The sequence below is a fragment of the Botryllus schlosseri genome, chromosome 2, assembly GCF_051294905.1.
Source record: "Botryllus schlosseri isolate E-star chromosome 2, Bs_hap1, whole genome shotgun sequence".
In the NCBI taxonomy this organism is placed as follows: Eukaryota; Metazoa; Chordata; class Ascidiacea; order Stolidobranchia; family Styelidae; genus Botryllus; species Botryllus schlosseri.
Window position 1 is genome coordinate 20,181,539 of NC_137237.1, and position 16,532 is coordinate 20,198,070.

Below are 16,532 nucleotides of genomic sequence, written 5' to 3' on the forward strand. Positions count from 1 at the left end.
CTCTTTTTTGAAAATTTAGCTCAGATTTAGAGCAAATTGCGAGTGATATGCCGCAAATGAGCACAGAAGTGAAGATCCGGCGGGTATTTCGGAGTGAAAAACGGTGATTTTAGCTCTGAGCGAAAAGATGACCTTTTTTTTTAATCATCCACCTGGCAATGTGGAGAGAAATACGGTATTTTGAGCTCTGAGAGAAAAGATGACCTTTTTTTTAGTCAACCGATCACAAATTGTGAGAACTTAACCGGTTTTGCAAATTGCAAATTTCTGAAAAAGTGTCCTCTTTTTAGATTTCCAAAATATGGTAAGCCTAGTCAACACGTAATTCAATTAGGTGTGTTGGCGGCCGGCGACATGCAAATTCAATTTACGAATGGACTCCCGAATTTCTGGGAGATTTTAATTAATCTTGAAATTTTCTTCGCGTTGCTGAAAATGATACTTTATTTTCCGATTTTAATATAGTTTCTAATGCGTTAGGGAGATTCCAGTATCTTCCCGCTATATCGAAATTCCTGATACGAGGTCAAAAAATAACAGCAAGCAACGATTTGACTGATAACAATTGGCCCGCACAAAGACGATGCATCATCATTTATAGCTTCCCTAAATTCTTGAAAACACCATTTCCATATATTCTGCCGATGAATCTGTGTATTACGACTATGCCCAATTGCCCACTGCCCAGGAATGCGGCCGTAGGCTGCTTGAGTAATCGAAGTGCGGCGGTGAATAGCAAAAAGGTTGGCCAACCCTGTTCTATCCCATATAGTCGTTACATTAAATATGGATAGGACGTAAATCGGGAAATGCACCGATGCCGCCAAAATCGCTGTTTAATCTGCAAACAATTGCCGCGATGCGATCTAATCAACGCGCAGACAGAAACCGGAAGAGACGCGATTTCGCGTTTGTAATCATCATTATTGCCTGCTTCAAACATCATATTCGATAGTTGTCGTGTGTTACTTGCGAACTTGCCAGGCCAGTGCGTAGTGTATTTCGTTACACTGCGCATTGCGCGTGAAAAATATTCATGCAACTCCGAATTCTCATTAACGTAAATTCTGATTCTTGTTCGATGCATTCCGTCGGACGGACTGGTAGCGCAGTTACACTTTCGAATGATCGTACCGTTTTAAGATTCCTATTAATAACTCGACTGAATGGCTTGATATTAATAAGTGCAGAACAAGTATTAAAACGTCCCGTGAGGGGTTTAAGGCTTGCGGCATGTGGTGAAGTGTGTTTCAGTGCGACGATTACGGCATCGAACTGAAACAATGATGACGTCACAAGACTTCGCCGCCTCGTAAAAAAATAAAAGTCGTCGCCCATGACCATTAGGCAGTGTTGGGATGACTCGAGTCATGACTTGACTCGAGTCAGACTCGAGTCAACTTTTTCGTATGACTTGACTTGAGTCACTTTGCTAAAATGACTTGACTTGACTCGGCGCATCAGAAATGTGGATTGACTCGTGACTCGAAGCAAAATTCACGAGTCAATTTCAAGTCATCAAGTATAATCGGTTTCGATAAAAATCACTGTATCTTGCATTTATTCGGATTGTTCGCGAAACGCTGGAGTAGGCCTAACCCGTGAGAGTGACCATTGACCAATCATTCAATGATCGTGCGTTTTACTGAGCCTCCATTGTTCACTCACAAATATATTGACCGCAAGCGAAGTGATCGAAGCTTACAGCTTACGTTGTCGTAGCTGACAAGTATAGTAAAGTAATTTTATAGCAAAATGTGTATTTCTGTTCTCCGTTCTTACCTTAACCAAACTTCTTGTGTTATTGAAATTGAATTCGAATATAGTTTATAGCGTCCTCAACCGTTGGCACAGGCTCAAATTGTATCATATCAATTTGTAAATGGGTAATGTATTGCATCTAATCAATTCGATTCATATGGTCTATTTTGGCTGGTGACTATAAACTGAGGCTATGCAATAATACATACGTAGTTTAGCAGTTCTAATCATATGTGAGCGATACAGCGCCTTCTTGGATGTAGCCTATATGTAACTCTGTATTTGTAATCTGTATTTCATCAGACAGCTAGCAAAATGCCATGACGTAGCATACCTCATACTTCAAAAAGGCAACTTGACTTGAAATGTGACTTGACTCGTGACTTGACTTGACTCGACTTGACTCGAGTCACCTCTAAAAATCAAGTGACTTGACTTGACTCGAGTCACCTTCGAAAATCGATTGACTTGACTTGACTCGAGTCAAAATGTGCAATGACTCGAAATGACTCGTGACTCGAAGGTAGTGACTTGATCCCAACACTGCCATTAGGGCTGTTCAAAAATAACTTTATTTCATGGATTCCAGCCATTCACTAATTAAATTGTCAGCTTACCCTAAAGCAGAGGTCTTAAACTCAAATGTGCTCGCGTGCCAATTTCCTACTTTTTGATGGTGCCACGGGCCGCAGCACAGGGGACTTCAATGTATTTCTAAGTACGCCTTATTTGACAGGACCTTGCAAACTGACATTCCACACGCATCGTAAAAATGTGATTTACTATTGTGAATTCACGCCTGGCACGAAAAAATAAGATTTTTAGATAGCTGAATAAAATTGTTGCTGCACTTGGCATAGTTTGTCAAAAATAATTAGTTACTGTAGACACCATGCGAGAGTACAGATGCATCAGGACATCGTAAGAGCTGTTGGCTTATAATTTCGCAGCTATAGCGGACATTTGACGTGACGCAATTATAGGGAGACTTTTAAAATTTTACAAAGATTTATCTGATATCAGAGCATCGGAGAAGTACATGCAGCCTAATCCGGGTCTCGGGTATACTCCAGATAACTATAGGCTATTGATCATGTCATTACCAAGTCAAATTAAATCAGCGTTAGATTTAGCTTCGACTATTTGAACAGAGCAATAACAAATTGAGTATAATGATTACTGTGCCATAGCAATAGAAATGTCCAATCGCCCAAGAATCCATTTTGTTACAGCTGTGAAGCGTCAGCGGTGTCTTACAAAAAGCCTAGAGGTAGGCCGTGCTATAAGTCGACCGTTACGGAAAATAAGAAGAATATCGGCCTGGTGTAAATGACCATAGTAGTCGACAAGCACCATCAATACCGAAAAAAACAAACCTCTAAAAGCTGTAAAGGAGGACGAATTGCAAAAAGGAGGACATTTAGGCGTCATCGGAGGACATTTTCAAAAACCTGAAAAAGGAAGACGTATGGTAATAACCCTAGTATTGCAGAGCCCTGGCGCCTTGGTTTTATACCAAGTTGGTATATAAGCCAAGGGCGAATAGAAGTCACGTGATGTGGTAATATTCCATAACGCACAGGAGAGAGAGAGAGAGCTAGGGCTCTGCAGTACGCAACTGAAAAGTTAACATTGGAATCTTCATTTAGTTCGGCCTTTCGATAGCAGACATGTTATACCTTATACGTGGATCCATTGAAGTCTTAGAAAGGCGACGTGTCGATAAAAACTCTAGTTTGAGTTTGATTGTACGGAAGAAATGCGAGTTGCTAGCCTCTATCAAATTTCCAAATGTCGCTACTGCCAAATTTAACGAACTTTGTTCAAACGTGTTTTTAACTTTGACGCATACTGTTTTCTAAACTAGTTGTAGACTACTTTCAAATAGTTTCGTACAACACTTTGTGACGTTATCCAAATCCAAAGTAAGCCGTGAACTGTATTACAACCTGCAGAAAAATATGCCCTTCAAATTTCAAAATCAATTAAAAATTTATTTCATTTCTTCAATTACTATGGAAATGGGTCCAATTGCATTTTAGTATTGAGATGTAACAGTCCAATATACTCGGCGGACCAGCAGGACACTTGCCACGGACAGGTACCGGCGGTAGAGAATTACTTGTCAACATTATATTTCACAATACTATACTGGTCCTGAAGATTTTGGTCTCGCCGAGACAGAAATAAAGATTTGAGTCGTATTCTACAGCGGACACAGAGATTCCTTCTACAACTCATTTCGCTGGACGACTGGATCGTTCACAAATAATTAGTTTATTAATAACTTCATCAGTTAAAACATCACAAAGTTGTGGTATAATGAATAGATAGAAAGGAGTCAAAACGACTTGTAATAGCATATCATGCAAACACCCGCATTGTGCTATAGGGCCTATATACGAAGCACGCACCGGTCATGAAACAATGAATGAAAAATAACAAAACAAAGTAGAAACTGGACAATAAGGGCATGCAATGAAATGGAGGGGCAAGTGTCGGTAAGTAAGGCCAGCGAACAAAATCTACTTTATTTCGTTATAATTCATCACGAGCATTCATCATGGCTTTGGCGAGCAAATCCCACACCGCGGCCGAACTGTCGCCATTCTCGATCACCGTCGCCAACACCGAGCCGAGCAATTCCGATTGTTCAAATTCAGCGATCCACGCTTTCAGCCTGGAAATTTCAACAGGCTAGTAGAAATATAGGATACGTTTGGAGACGGTCATGTCACTTATCGTCTCCCAGAACGCTGCCGTCTATCGAAGGTCTCGGTGGAGGGCAAGTAAACCTGTTTTCTGGTGAAGGAGTCGAAGTCGGATGGTCACCATCCGTATCGATAAGACCATGCATCTGTGAAAGATGTCTATATGAAAATATTCCACAACGTTCACATGTTAAGAAATTATCGTTCAATGCTCACGAATTGAAGCATCCCAGTAGGAAAGTCGGTATATAGCCTACATATACAAGTAGAGCATCCGACAGAGGTTATCAGTGACAAAATACTATTACATCATGATAACACTCAGATAAGTCGGTTGGTACATAAGCCAACTTTCACGTATAGCTCTTTATCACGATCAGGCGTAGTCAGGTGAGATTGTCACAATACAGCAGCCAACCTTTTCACAGGCAAAACACTCGAATCCGTTTACAAAATGCGGCAGAGAAAAGTCTTGAGTGGACCATTTGCGCTGCGCTATTGCTTCTCTCATCTTATCCGGTAAGCTTCGATTGTCCTGGATAAGAGAAAAAAAGCAACTGAAAATTGCTAACGCGAGGGTGGATGTATCGGGACAAGCAAATTCGTCCGCCGCACTCTTGCTCATCTATTCTACCTGTGATGCACATTCTAGCCTGATTATATGGGAGCAACTAGTTACCTTCTTATACTCCAGATATGCGGAATATTTTGTTTCGTCTTCGTCCAATTCCACGATGAACTTTCCAAGGGCTTCCGGCGATGGGAAGTCTGTCACTAAAAGTATGCACATACAATACACCCCGTCGGTCAGGGAGAGGTCGGTTTGTGGAGTCTAAGTCGTCGTAACAAATTATGACAACAACAAAGACTTGCCACACTTAGCCTGTATGTATGGCCATTGACCAATTCATCGCGAGTTACGCCACCGCACCACGAAGACCCTCTCTACGACATTTTCTCTAGTGCTGGCAGTATTGGGAGCCCACGATATTGCAGAGATCAACTTATAATTTTCTCTGGATTACATACTGTATCAGAGAGAGAGAGAGAGATATGGTATTCTTTTTCGCCTGCACCATCGAGATGCTTTGACGACGGAGATGCGATATGGCCTTTATAGCAAGGTCATCTAGTCTGCACCCCCGTTTTTTCTCCTCCATGCTATCCGTGATTGCTGAGCGCCTAGCAGGATAGCCGCGGATACCAGTTTTCGAGTTATTGTTCTGACCCGGCCGGGGATCGAACCCACGACCTAGCGATCAAGAAGCCGATCACCATTACACTATCTCGCTCGGTCAGTGGTTGTACTTTTTAGGGGTACTCAAAGTAGGTTTGCTAACTTGCACTAGTTGGTTATGCATTGAACTACCTCACTTCTATTTAACAGCTTTTGGGCAAAACTTATTTTCTACAATTAAGATTTTGAAAAGTAGAAATTGTTGGAATAAGTTCGCATCACCTATATGAGTGAAATTGTCTTAAGAAACGTGTGATATCGCCTCTGTATCGAGGTAACTAATATATTTTTGAATATGTATGTTACAATTTCAGAAATGGACACCTCCAATTTGCTTCCAAATGTAAGCGACCGCTCAACCAAATCTAGTTTTCATAACTACGTGCCTTTCAGACCTTTCAATGACTACTACTCCCACTTAAAATAGTTTTCACATGGCTCGGAAATTGCTTCCTATACTTGTTGTTGAGTAGAACCACATGTCATTACTTCTAAATGAGTAGGAACGCTGACTACTTCGACGTCCTCCGTGTCCTATATACATGCTATTCAACGATGCACTATAGTGCCGTACTTGAAAAATCTTTTATATTCAGTTTCTGCAATCACTGGTTTTGCCCCACGTGTGTTACAGTGTGAGATATTCTTCAAATTGCACTCAAGCAGGATTATGCTAAACTGCTCCAGTGCTCCTATTTTCCATCCTATGTGTCAAATCTGTGATTTTGTCCATCTAAATTCTAAGAATATATGTATCGCAACGGCGCACAGACATGTTGACTTCTTTTACCATTAAGTTACGTTTAATACTCGTATATTTGATAAATATACACTATTTACAAGGACCAGACTTCTCAAATTTGCATTATCTCAATTTTCAACTATGTCAGATGCAAAACCCTCGAGCCCGCCGTCTAATATCAGTAAGCCAATTGTCAAAAACAGCAGATAATTATCAGTGAATTCGACGTACCTTTAATCACCGAACGTTTTGGACTCCACTCATCCACATTGGAAGCGCCCATATAGATCGGAACAGATCCGACATGCAAAGCTCTGTACAGTTTCTCCGTCACGTAGTCGTCGCACACAGCGTTCTCGAAGGCAATGTGAAACTTGTACTTGGCTGCAATCATGGCTTCTACAAGCACGCAAATTTCAACCGATAAACTGAATGCATGCTGATTGCTTACAGACGAAGTGTAGAAATTCGTCGCTGCGCAAATTCTTCATCCCATCAAGCCCGTCAAAATCCAAATCTTTGTTACGCAGGCAGTCCCCGTAACTATCAATCTGACATGAATGTGGAATATGAATATCGTGGATTTTGAATAGAATGCATATTAGCCCACCTTTACATATTTCATCAATTCAGAAACATAACGATCTCGATCGGAAGGCGTATCACAGTTGGATTGCACGTAGATGACAGGGGCCAGTCCTGCATTGCGGTGCCTGTTGCGAAAAGATCATAGTTTGCACGCAACCTGAACTAGGATGACTCCTATTGCTATTAGTTCAATGTGTGACTGTTAATGGTATCAACCCACAACCATAGTTGTAATTATGAACAGAGTGGTCAAAGTAGTCAAGAAAGCTACTCAAGTAGAAGTGGAAGTAGCGATGTAAAAATCTACTCACGTACGAGTAGAAGTACTTCGTCCATAAGCAACCTAAAACTACTTGAAGTAGAAGTAAAATTGACTGACTTTAAAACTACTCAAGGAAGTAAGTAGTTGTGAAAACGATCGTAATTCGTTCGCATGGATTGTCAAAAGCTGCAAATTAAGCTATGCGAAAGGTGCAGAGCTTCAGTCATTTTGATTCATACCAGGAGGTATCCAATTTTTGATAGCATAAGCATACGTCCGCACTCCGCATCATGGGATGAAAATGATACTATTGATATGGATATGCAATACTAATCCTCCAGCCCGTTTTAGAAAATATCATGGTATGACGCCCCCCCCCCCCCATATTATAGGGCCCGTAGTTTGGCCGAAGAGCAATACGGAGAAGTTGTATCGGATACGGTGTACGATTAGTAAACGTTAATAAAAAATATGGTGGATCGTAAAAATGCCATATTGTGCATCTTTATTTCCGGGAATTAAAGGCATTTCTACACTTGCTTACTTCAACTCAAAGAATGATACTGGGAATTGAAAGATGAATATAAATACTATTTCTAAAAGCAAAAAATTTATTGCATGTCTTTGGTCCAGAAAGTTTCAAAGGTGGTATACTAGAACAGGTATAAAATTTAAAAAAAGTCAGAGTCCACTTTTCCAGATTAGGACACGCCATGGACTGATAGATTACGATATAAGTAAATGCTAGATTGCAAAACATCAGTTTCAAACGTTATGATGGGCCATATAAACTGTGATGAAATATTTCATATGGGCGACAATGCAGTGTGAACGGCACCATGCATTCTCATGCAACCCGCTACCTAAATTATATTCACCGATACTTTGGTGAAATGATATTGGTCACTCCAAATCCACTGTATACAAAGCGCGACTAAAATTCTGGATTTTGCTCAACTTTTATGAAAATTAAATGTTGATACTCCGCGAAAACAGCCACGAAATTCCTCAGCCTATCTTCCTGATTGGAAGATTAAACTACTTCTACTTGAGAAACTGAAAATAGTGAAAAGTTAGTAAGTAGATCACAAATTACGAAGTAGAAGTAGTGGGAAATTGGATCTACTTATGTACCCAAGTAGCAGAAAACTACTTGAGTACTTCAAAAAAGTAGAAGTACTTCGTTACTGATCACCTCTGATTGTTATGAAGCATATCTAAGTAACAGGTAGCAACTGGGTTGGTTGTGGCTAATCATATCATCAGCTATAATGAGAATTCAAACTCACATAATGTTCGAATTAACTTGAGAAGTCATACACTATAATGAAGCAGGATAATGATTATCATGATTGAATTCTATAAATACAAAGTATCATATTCAAATATTAGCTTCAGAGGAAACATTATGTTTGGCACAGTTAGACACCAATGTATGTTTTCCGCCCACCTGTTCTTCTCCTTGAAAGACAGAGGCTTTCTGTTTAATAGATGTCCAATGCTCGGTATGTATTGTGTTGTAAGTGGGTAGTCGGAAGTGCTCTTGAAAGTAGCTGATAGATTGAATAGTTCCAATATTTTGGTCTGGCAGAGCAGGAAACTATTTTTTGGAGATTCTTCATGGAGCAATGCCCACTGAATGGTACCGTACATATGTAAGTGCTTTGCTGATCACCCATTAGGCCTACCGAAATTGCATGTATGATGTATATATGCGACATTCCATATATGATGTAGGCATGACGTCCACATTTGCATTTACAGTTGTCATCAACCATATTGGTGTGATATTTGTAAGTAAAGGTGGTCAAAGTGCAAAGTGATGTTACTCAAATTGGAGGAGATTCTCTTTAATTACTAGCATAAGAAGTGAAAGTACTTTAGCACATCACACACACAAAAAAAACTTTGCATGTAAGTTGGAAGTAGTCTAAGTCAAAACAGTTCGGATAATACTTGTAAGCGAGGTGACTGAGCCAGCTACTAATCTTCTTGTATATTCACAATTCCACTACTTTGAGATGACGGGTGATAAATAGGTGAAATGAGCTGAATTTCAGAATTTTTTTTTGGTAAATAGTTTATTTTTGAAACCGACATAGTCTAAAGAAATTTGTCATCAAAACTATGTCATTAGCTATTCTTTACTAAACCTATTTTGAAAGGAGACTAGTACATTATCAGATTATTACGTGCTTGATCGGTAAAAAGTAACTTTTATAAACGGTGATTCAACAATATTAGACCTACATTGCAACATACTTGCTAACGCTGACAAGTGATCTCACAACTTACGAGATGCTGCTTCTTTTTGGGGAGTGGCAAGTCATCTGGTTCAAAATCGCTTCCGTAGAATATAATGCTTGCCACGTCAACTTGCTTCAACAAACTCCTGCTTTTTGATGCATAGCACTCTATCCCACGCCCACAAGATACATCATACAGTTCTTTATCTTTCTCCTCTGGAACAGATAGCTACTCGGTATATATATAGAAAAAAACATATAATTGCATAGCTGTGAGTCTTTTGACTTCCTTAAACTTATAATGTAAAAATATTTGAGCACTTTGATGCACTTTAGGTATGATGCAACTGCTTTCAATAGTGTGATGTGTGCACTGAGCTTTCGTGTAACGGGTATCCTTTATATTACATATTTGGTTCCTGATCCCATGCGGCATGTGTATTAATTCATCAATTAATTAATTGAGTATTTGACAGTCACAGTCACAAATTTGAAATTATGATATAGTAAAGAAAGGGGATGATCGCATTGATTCAACGTGAAGTATTTTAGAATGAGGGGAGAGATGTAGTATATTCGATATCAACATAACATGAAATCACATCTAATTTAGATATCAAAACTGCCAAGGCATCAATCTGACTTGAAAATATATACAACACAAAAGCACACAACACATTCAATGTCTATTGGTAGTTTAAACTCACCTATGTGAGGAAAAATTGAATGATACCACCATACAATGAGAGGCTTCTTCAATTTAGAAATATCACTCGAGCATATTGCTAGATATCGTAGAATAAGACAAATCTGCAATAATTGAATGAAGCATTATATTCTGATGGTGAATTAGCAAGCATATACTCACACATAATGATCCACGGCGCATTGCACGAATTTCAATCACAGGGTCGGCAAATCAGATACCGTAGTAACAATTCATCAAGAAAATAATGACATCACCATATAAACAGCCGTATTTCCTAATATACTGTAGATCTATAACAAGAATAGAAATATATTTTTCAAACTAGCAACAATTACATGAAAAACATTGTAGACGTAGACGTAGGCGGGTAGGCCTACTCGGATTATTCGAGAAATAAATAAATCCAAGTTTCAGCTGCATGAGGCACAAAGCAATGACTATGTTAACATATTAATTAATTTTCCGGTTTCTTGCAGTTTCTTCACGTCATCACCGCCCCCAACAAATTTCTGCTTTATGAAAACGTGTGGGACTGTTGATTGACCCGTCAATATTTTCAGTTCGCCTTGAATTTCATCGCCGTCTGGTCGAAGGTCCAATTCGACGACGTGCTTATCCGATGCTCCAGCCTCTGTTAATACATCCTTCGCGAGCTTGCAGAAAGGGCAGTAGGATTTCGAAAATACGGCCACTCTATGATTTTGAACAATGCTGCGAACCAACTTTGCAGCTGCAGAAGCCATTGCAGCACGAAATTCATTGATTCTGCAATATTGGCAGTCACCAAATCAAATCAACTGCATCGAAACTCGCGCTCCCTCTACTGACGAATTAGAAAATCCACCCGCAGTCCGGGTCCGCGGGTTGGCTGCAGCGGATTACGGCCTATTGCGATCAATGAGGAGCATTACATTTTCTTATATAATACTATATTTAATACACGCGGTGATTATGGAGATTTAACGTCCACAAACCCGCCTACAGTGCCTCCCATACAGAACGGCTGAGATGGTCAAAGTAGACATCGTTTATTGTTACTGAAGTAGAAGTAATATTACATTTTACTTAAGTACAAGTAAAACGATTTCCAAGTAGGTAGAGTCTGTTTTAAGGACGGAAAACTGTTAAGTAGAAGCATTTCATTACTGACCACATCTGCTTTTCAGTAGCATATTCATTATTCATAGCAATTCCGTGCGGACTCCTTTTCAGCTCGCATCTGCAGAGCGAGATAGCGTAATGGTGATGCGTTCGGCCCCTTAATCGGTAAGGCATGGGCTCGATCCGGGTCAGACCAAAGACTTGAAAAACTGGTATCCATGACAATCTCGCTAGGCGCTCAGCATATATCCACGGGTGGCATGAAGGAGAAAAATGGTGGTGCAAACTAGATGACCTCTTACTTAACGTAGGGTTACCATATTTGGAGATCCTAAAAAGAGGACACTTTTCATTAATTATGAAAGCTCAAAGAAAACTGGTGATTTTGAAACTTTTCGACACCGATAGTGGACTAGTGATGTGTTGACTAAAAAAGGTTATCACTTTTCCTCGACTTACCCGATGTTTTACGAAACTCTGGCGTTCGCTGCGTCGGAGTCGCATTGCCTATTTCATGACATTTTAATCCTTTTCCAAGAACAAAAGGATAAATTCCCAAAAAAGAGGATATTTAGACGCCCTCCGAGGACACTTTCAATTTATTGAAAAAAGAGGACAGACGTATGGTAACCCTACTTAAAGGTCGTATAGCATCTCCATCGTAAAAGCATCTCGATGGTGCAGGGTCATCATGCTCAGCTCATTCGTGATCGCGTTCGTAATCGCACTCGTGATTTTGCTCAACCGAACAGAATATTTATCGAATATTTAACGACAAGTTCTGGGAATTAATATTGAAGTGCAAGCAGAATTCCAGACATTGAGCTCAGAATTTGCGGAATGATGATTTATTTATGACTTGATTAATTATGATCGAGCTGGAAACGAATCAAAGACTTTTTGAAACCTAAATGTTCCTTATACCAGACTGATTATGACATATGGCAATTACCCCTCGCTATCGGCAATTCCATAATTGTTTTCATCGTCACGGCTATCTAGCAGCTATTGAAACAGTAATAGGGCGCTTTCTAATCGCCAGTGCTTGTCTTCAAACCCGTTTAAAACTTTATAAATAAGTTCTCTAATAGAGCGTTTTGTGGCAACGACTTATTCCGTGTTATTTGTTGGCATGTAAATGAAGTTCGGATATATCGAAAGCATTGAATCGCAAAATGAGCTCAGTACGTTATTCACAGTTGGCTGGGCTACTTTCAAGAAATCTTTGCTGCAATTCTGAAAGCTTCCTGAACCGAGCGTTTCAAGAGATACCAATACTTTGGGCTGTAATGTTATAGGTCTGCCGGACGATTACCTAATGGCTCTATGCTATTCTTTACTGCTGGTATGAACACAAATATTCGATTTCATATTTGCTCATTTTAAATTCTGTAACGCCTTTTTATAATCGTTCCATTCGCTCAAGTCAAAATATTTCATCGTGTTCGTGATAAGATCTCACAGAATACCGATCGTGTTCGATCATTTCCCGAATATTTGTATTCTTACGAAGAGCATGTAATAACCCCCTTGCAGCACGAGACCCAGACAAACAAGCGACACTTCCCAGTGTTGTACCATAGTGTCCTACATGGTGTCGACACAGGCAAATCTCACGCCTCAGTGAAGTTGTATCGCGTCACAATTTCCATTTGGCTACAGGCAGTGGTGGCTCTATACGAACGGGGGGGCCCCGGACGAGACTTACCGGGGCCCCCCTATAAGTATCTAACCGTAATTTCTGGGGGTTCCGCCCCCCAGACCCCCCTTTCGCATCTCTTATAATTATGAATCTTTCACCACGTTAAGGTTTGGCCAGATGCTGGATTCGGCCATATCTAATAGGGTGGAGTGAAAATGACTTTTTTTTTTCAAATCAAAAAAGGCCTTCCTCAATCCTGACAAATGACCTAAAACTTCAATTAAAAGTGACTTCAGGGTGTTGCCCCCATTTTCCAGCCGGCAACCCCCCAATTTCTGCGCGTGGGGGGGTAAAATGGCCCATCTCGGCAACCGCTGGTCGTAGAGTCATGATATATAGCTCAAAATCTGCGGAAGCATCATGTTTCTATCTGTCTTCTGAAGAAAGTTTTCTCTATTGTGAACACAAAAAGAGTTATAGCCAAAAAACTATATATACGCACATTTTTGTTGAAATTCAGCATTTATTCTGACGAATTGTGATCTGTCATTAGTTTTTTTTTAAAGTAAAGTAACACAGTGGCAATGCCGAATATTGGGCCCATATTACAAATATATTCACAACACAGTCCTTTTAAAAATCGGTTCAAAACATCATAATGAAAGACTCACATTTAACGACTTTTATTAAAAATGCATTCTTTTGTAAAGTTTTTTCATCAGTTTACGAGACTTAATTTTTCGGCGAATGAGGCCATCTCGTCTTTGAAATCCCGAAACTAGTGCTGATGCTTCTGTTACGAGCTTTACATGTCGTTCCACTGTTTGATTGTGGCATGGATGAAACAAAATCAGAGGCTTCTCGCGGCATTCTTCTAACTCTGTATTAGTTAAGTGCTCAATCGTTGGAGGAAGTTGTTGATCAGAGTTGGATCAATTACATTATTTCAGTTCAATTACGATTACAATTACAATTACTTTCATGAATGTTTCAATTACATTACAATTACAATTACTCCATGCTAAAAATATCAAATTACAATTACAATTACAATTACTCCTTGCATGCTTCAATTACATTACAATTATAATTACAATTGCTGCTGTTGAACATGTAATTGAATAATCATAAATTCAACCGTGCTCCTTGACAACCGTACGTAGCGTCGTATTTAACAACAATTCAAGTCTAGTTCAGATTGTGTAGTAATAAATGCGTTTATGTGCGTACATAGTATGCTATGTGAGATGTCATTGTGACCTAATATAAGCGTGTTTTGTATGCTCGGTAATTATGGCTCACGTAATCGGAAATGTAAAATGTTATTATTTACCTATAATTTCCTATGGGTTAGGATTAAGGATAGGGTGCAGTATGTCGTTGAAAAAGTATTATAATATATGCACGTTTTGGATTTGCGTATATACCATATAATTAAAGAAATAATATTATTTTTATCGAGGGACGTAGGAATTGGGATGAGGAGTGAAAACAAAACCGTGCTTTGTCAGATAAGACGTTATATAATATCCAGCGGTCTGGTTAGTTAGCCAGACGAAATAACGATGCAGCATCGTAATCTGAAATCGTATTGTAGATTGCCAACCAACGGATAGATGCGCAAGATGTGAGACGGATGAATGCACCGACAAACGTACTGCAGAGCCAGCTAAAAGCAGCAAACTTTGTAGTCCTAGAGCTGGCGATCCATGCGTCCAAATTTGATGCATCTGGTCTTTATCGTAAGCTATTGATGTACTAATTCCGAAAATACAAAATAAAATCTCGTCAGGGCAATGTAACTGCTCCAAAATAGCCGTTTAAAGCCGACTCTACTGAAAAGTGAGAGCGCTGCAGCAGCATGACCACAACAATTACCAATTACACCCAGCGATTGTTCAGAACAATGCCGATTCCCAGACTTTCACGACTATTTTGGGATGGTACCATTGCCTGGAAATATACTTTTATTGCGGAATCAGTGCGACGCTAGCTTTCGATTAGGACCATACATATCAAATTTCGACGCTTGGATCGCCAGCTATGGCAATATCAATTCTGCTGCTTTTAGCCGGCTCAGCAGATCGCTTCTCGGCGTATTCAAACGTGAGTCACGTGTTGCGAATCCATCCGTTGGTTAGTAATCTAAAATTTGTATACAATGGCAGCCGAGGCCAGCATAGCGGTAAAAATAAAAAAAACTTCGCCCGCAAGGGTGCAGTCAAGGGCTTCCGCGAATGGATCCACCAAATGCCTTGTCGACATTTAAAGAGAATGCATTATAAGTCAATTATTTTATGTTGTGCTTGTCAGGTCTCAATAGCAATTTAATGTAATTGAAATTGTAATTGAGCAAAATTTTCGTCAAATTACAATTACAATTACAATTACACAAAATAAAAATGCTTCAATTACAATTACATTACAATTACATTGAAAAATGTAATTAAATACATTCAATTACAATTACAAATTACAATTGATCCAACTCTGTTGTTGATAAGGTTCAATATCAACCAATTTGTGGTATGCGTTGGCTTTGGGACACAGAATAAACGAATAGGACCCCAGTTCAATTGGTTGGAACTGCTATGACTTTCAATGTCCACAAGTGAATTTTATTCAGCGGCATGTTTTCGAAACGCAAGCACCTTGGTCACACCCTTATTTCGTATGTCTTCATTATCATCTACCAGCATTGCAATCATAATATTTTCGGGGTGTGCGGAATAACCGTTTCTTATCACCACATTCGGAGCAATTTTTCGAACGTTTCGGTCAGAGAAATTCAAAACCTGTTTAATCAAGTTGAAGATGTTTCTGGGTCCATGTGTTATATGTTTGTTTCCCTTGATCTCAAACCAAGTTGGAAAATATACTTCAAGGCAAAAACGAACCAGAATCTCCAGGTTTAAAGGTTGTTCATTAACTGTTACATAATACCGTAAAACTCTGCACTGCATCCTAAAGTTAGCCATCTTGAATGCGCAACCGGTGGTCCAACCTCCAAGTAAGCCAGATCATCATCAGCATTTCCTTGAATAATTGCCCAGCACATTTATAAGCATATAACTGGTCCTTACTTAAGTCACTAACAATTTCCTATGGGAGCTTTTGAAAGGCCATAAGTGGTGGCGAGAGCTTTTTGAATTGAGTAACTGGCCAACAAGATACACTTCCACGTAGTTTTTTTCAATTGGGTGTGACCAAGGTGCTGGCGATTCGAAAACATGCCGCTAAATAAAATTCACTCCTGGACATTGAGAGTCATAGCGGTTCAAACCAATTGAACTGCGGTCCTGTTCGTTTATTCTGCGTCTCAAAGTTGAACTTGGAAGCAAAGGTATACCACGAGTTGGTTGATATTGAACCTTATATCAACAACTTTCTCCAGCGATTGAGCACTGAACTGATGCAGAGTTAGAAGAATGCCGCGAGAAGCCTCTGATTTTGTTTCATCCATGCCGCAATCAAACAGTGCATGGAACATCATGTAAAGCTCGTAACAGAAGCATCAGGGCACGTTTCGGGAT

General features: G+C 39.6%; 1 protein-coding gene across 1 annotated transcript; it reads right to left on the bottom strand.

Moving 5' to 3' along the window:
* Positions 1–4,019: 4,019 nt before the first annotated feature.
* Positions 4,020–10,656, bottom strand: LOC145434082 (GDP-fucose protein O-fucosyltransferase 4-like). Its single transcript, XM_080311371.1, has 11 exons — positions 10,416–10,656; positions 10,255–10,357; positions 9,597–9,763; positions 8,752–8,936; positions 7,062–7,164; positions 6,903–7,002; positions 6,683–6,835; positions 5,152–5,246; positions 4,891–5,007; positions 4,500–4,618; positions 4,020–4,441 (listed from the first exon to the last, which is right to left on the bottom strand). The coding sequence occupies exons 1-11, from the start codon at positions 10,434–10,436 to the stop codon at positions 4,300–4,302; spliced, it is 1,305 nt and encodes a 434-aa protein (XP_080167497.1). The 5' UTR covers positions 10,437–10,656; the 3' UTR covers positions 4,020–4,299.
* Positions 10,657–16,532: the final 5,876 nt, after the last annotated feature.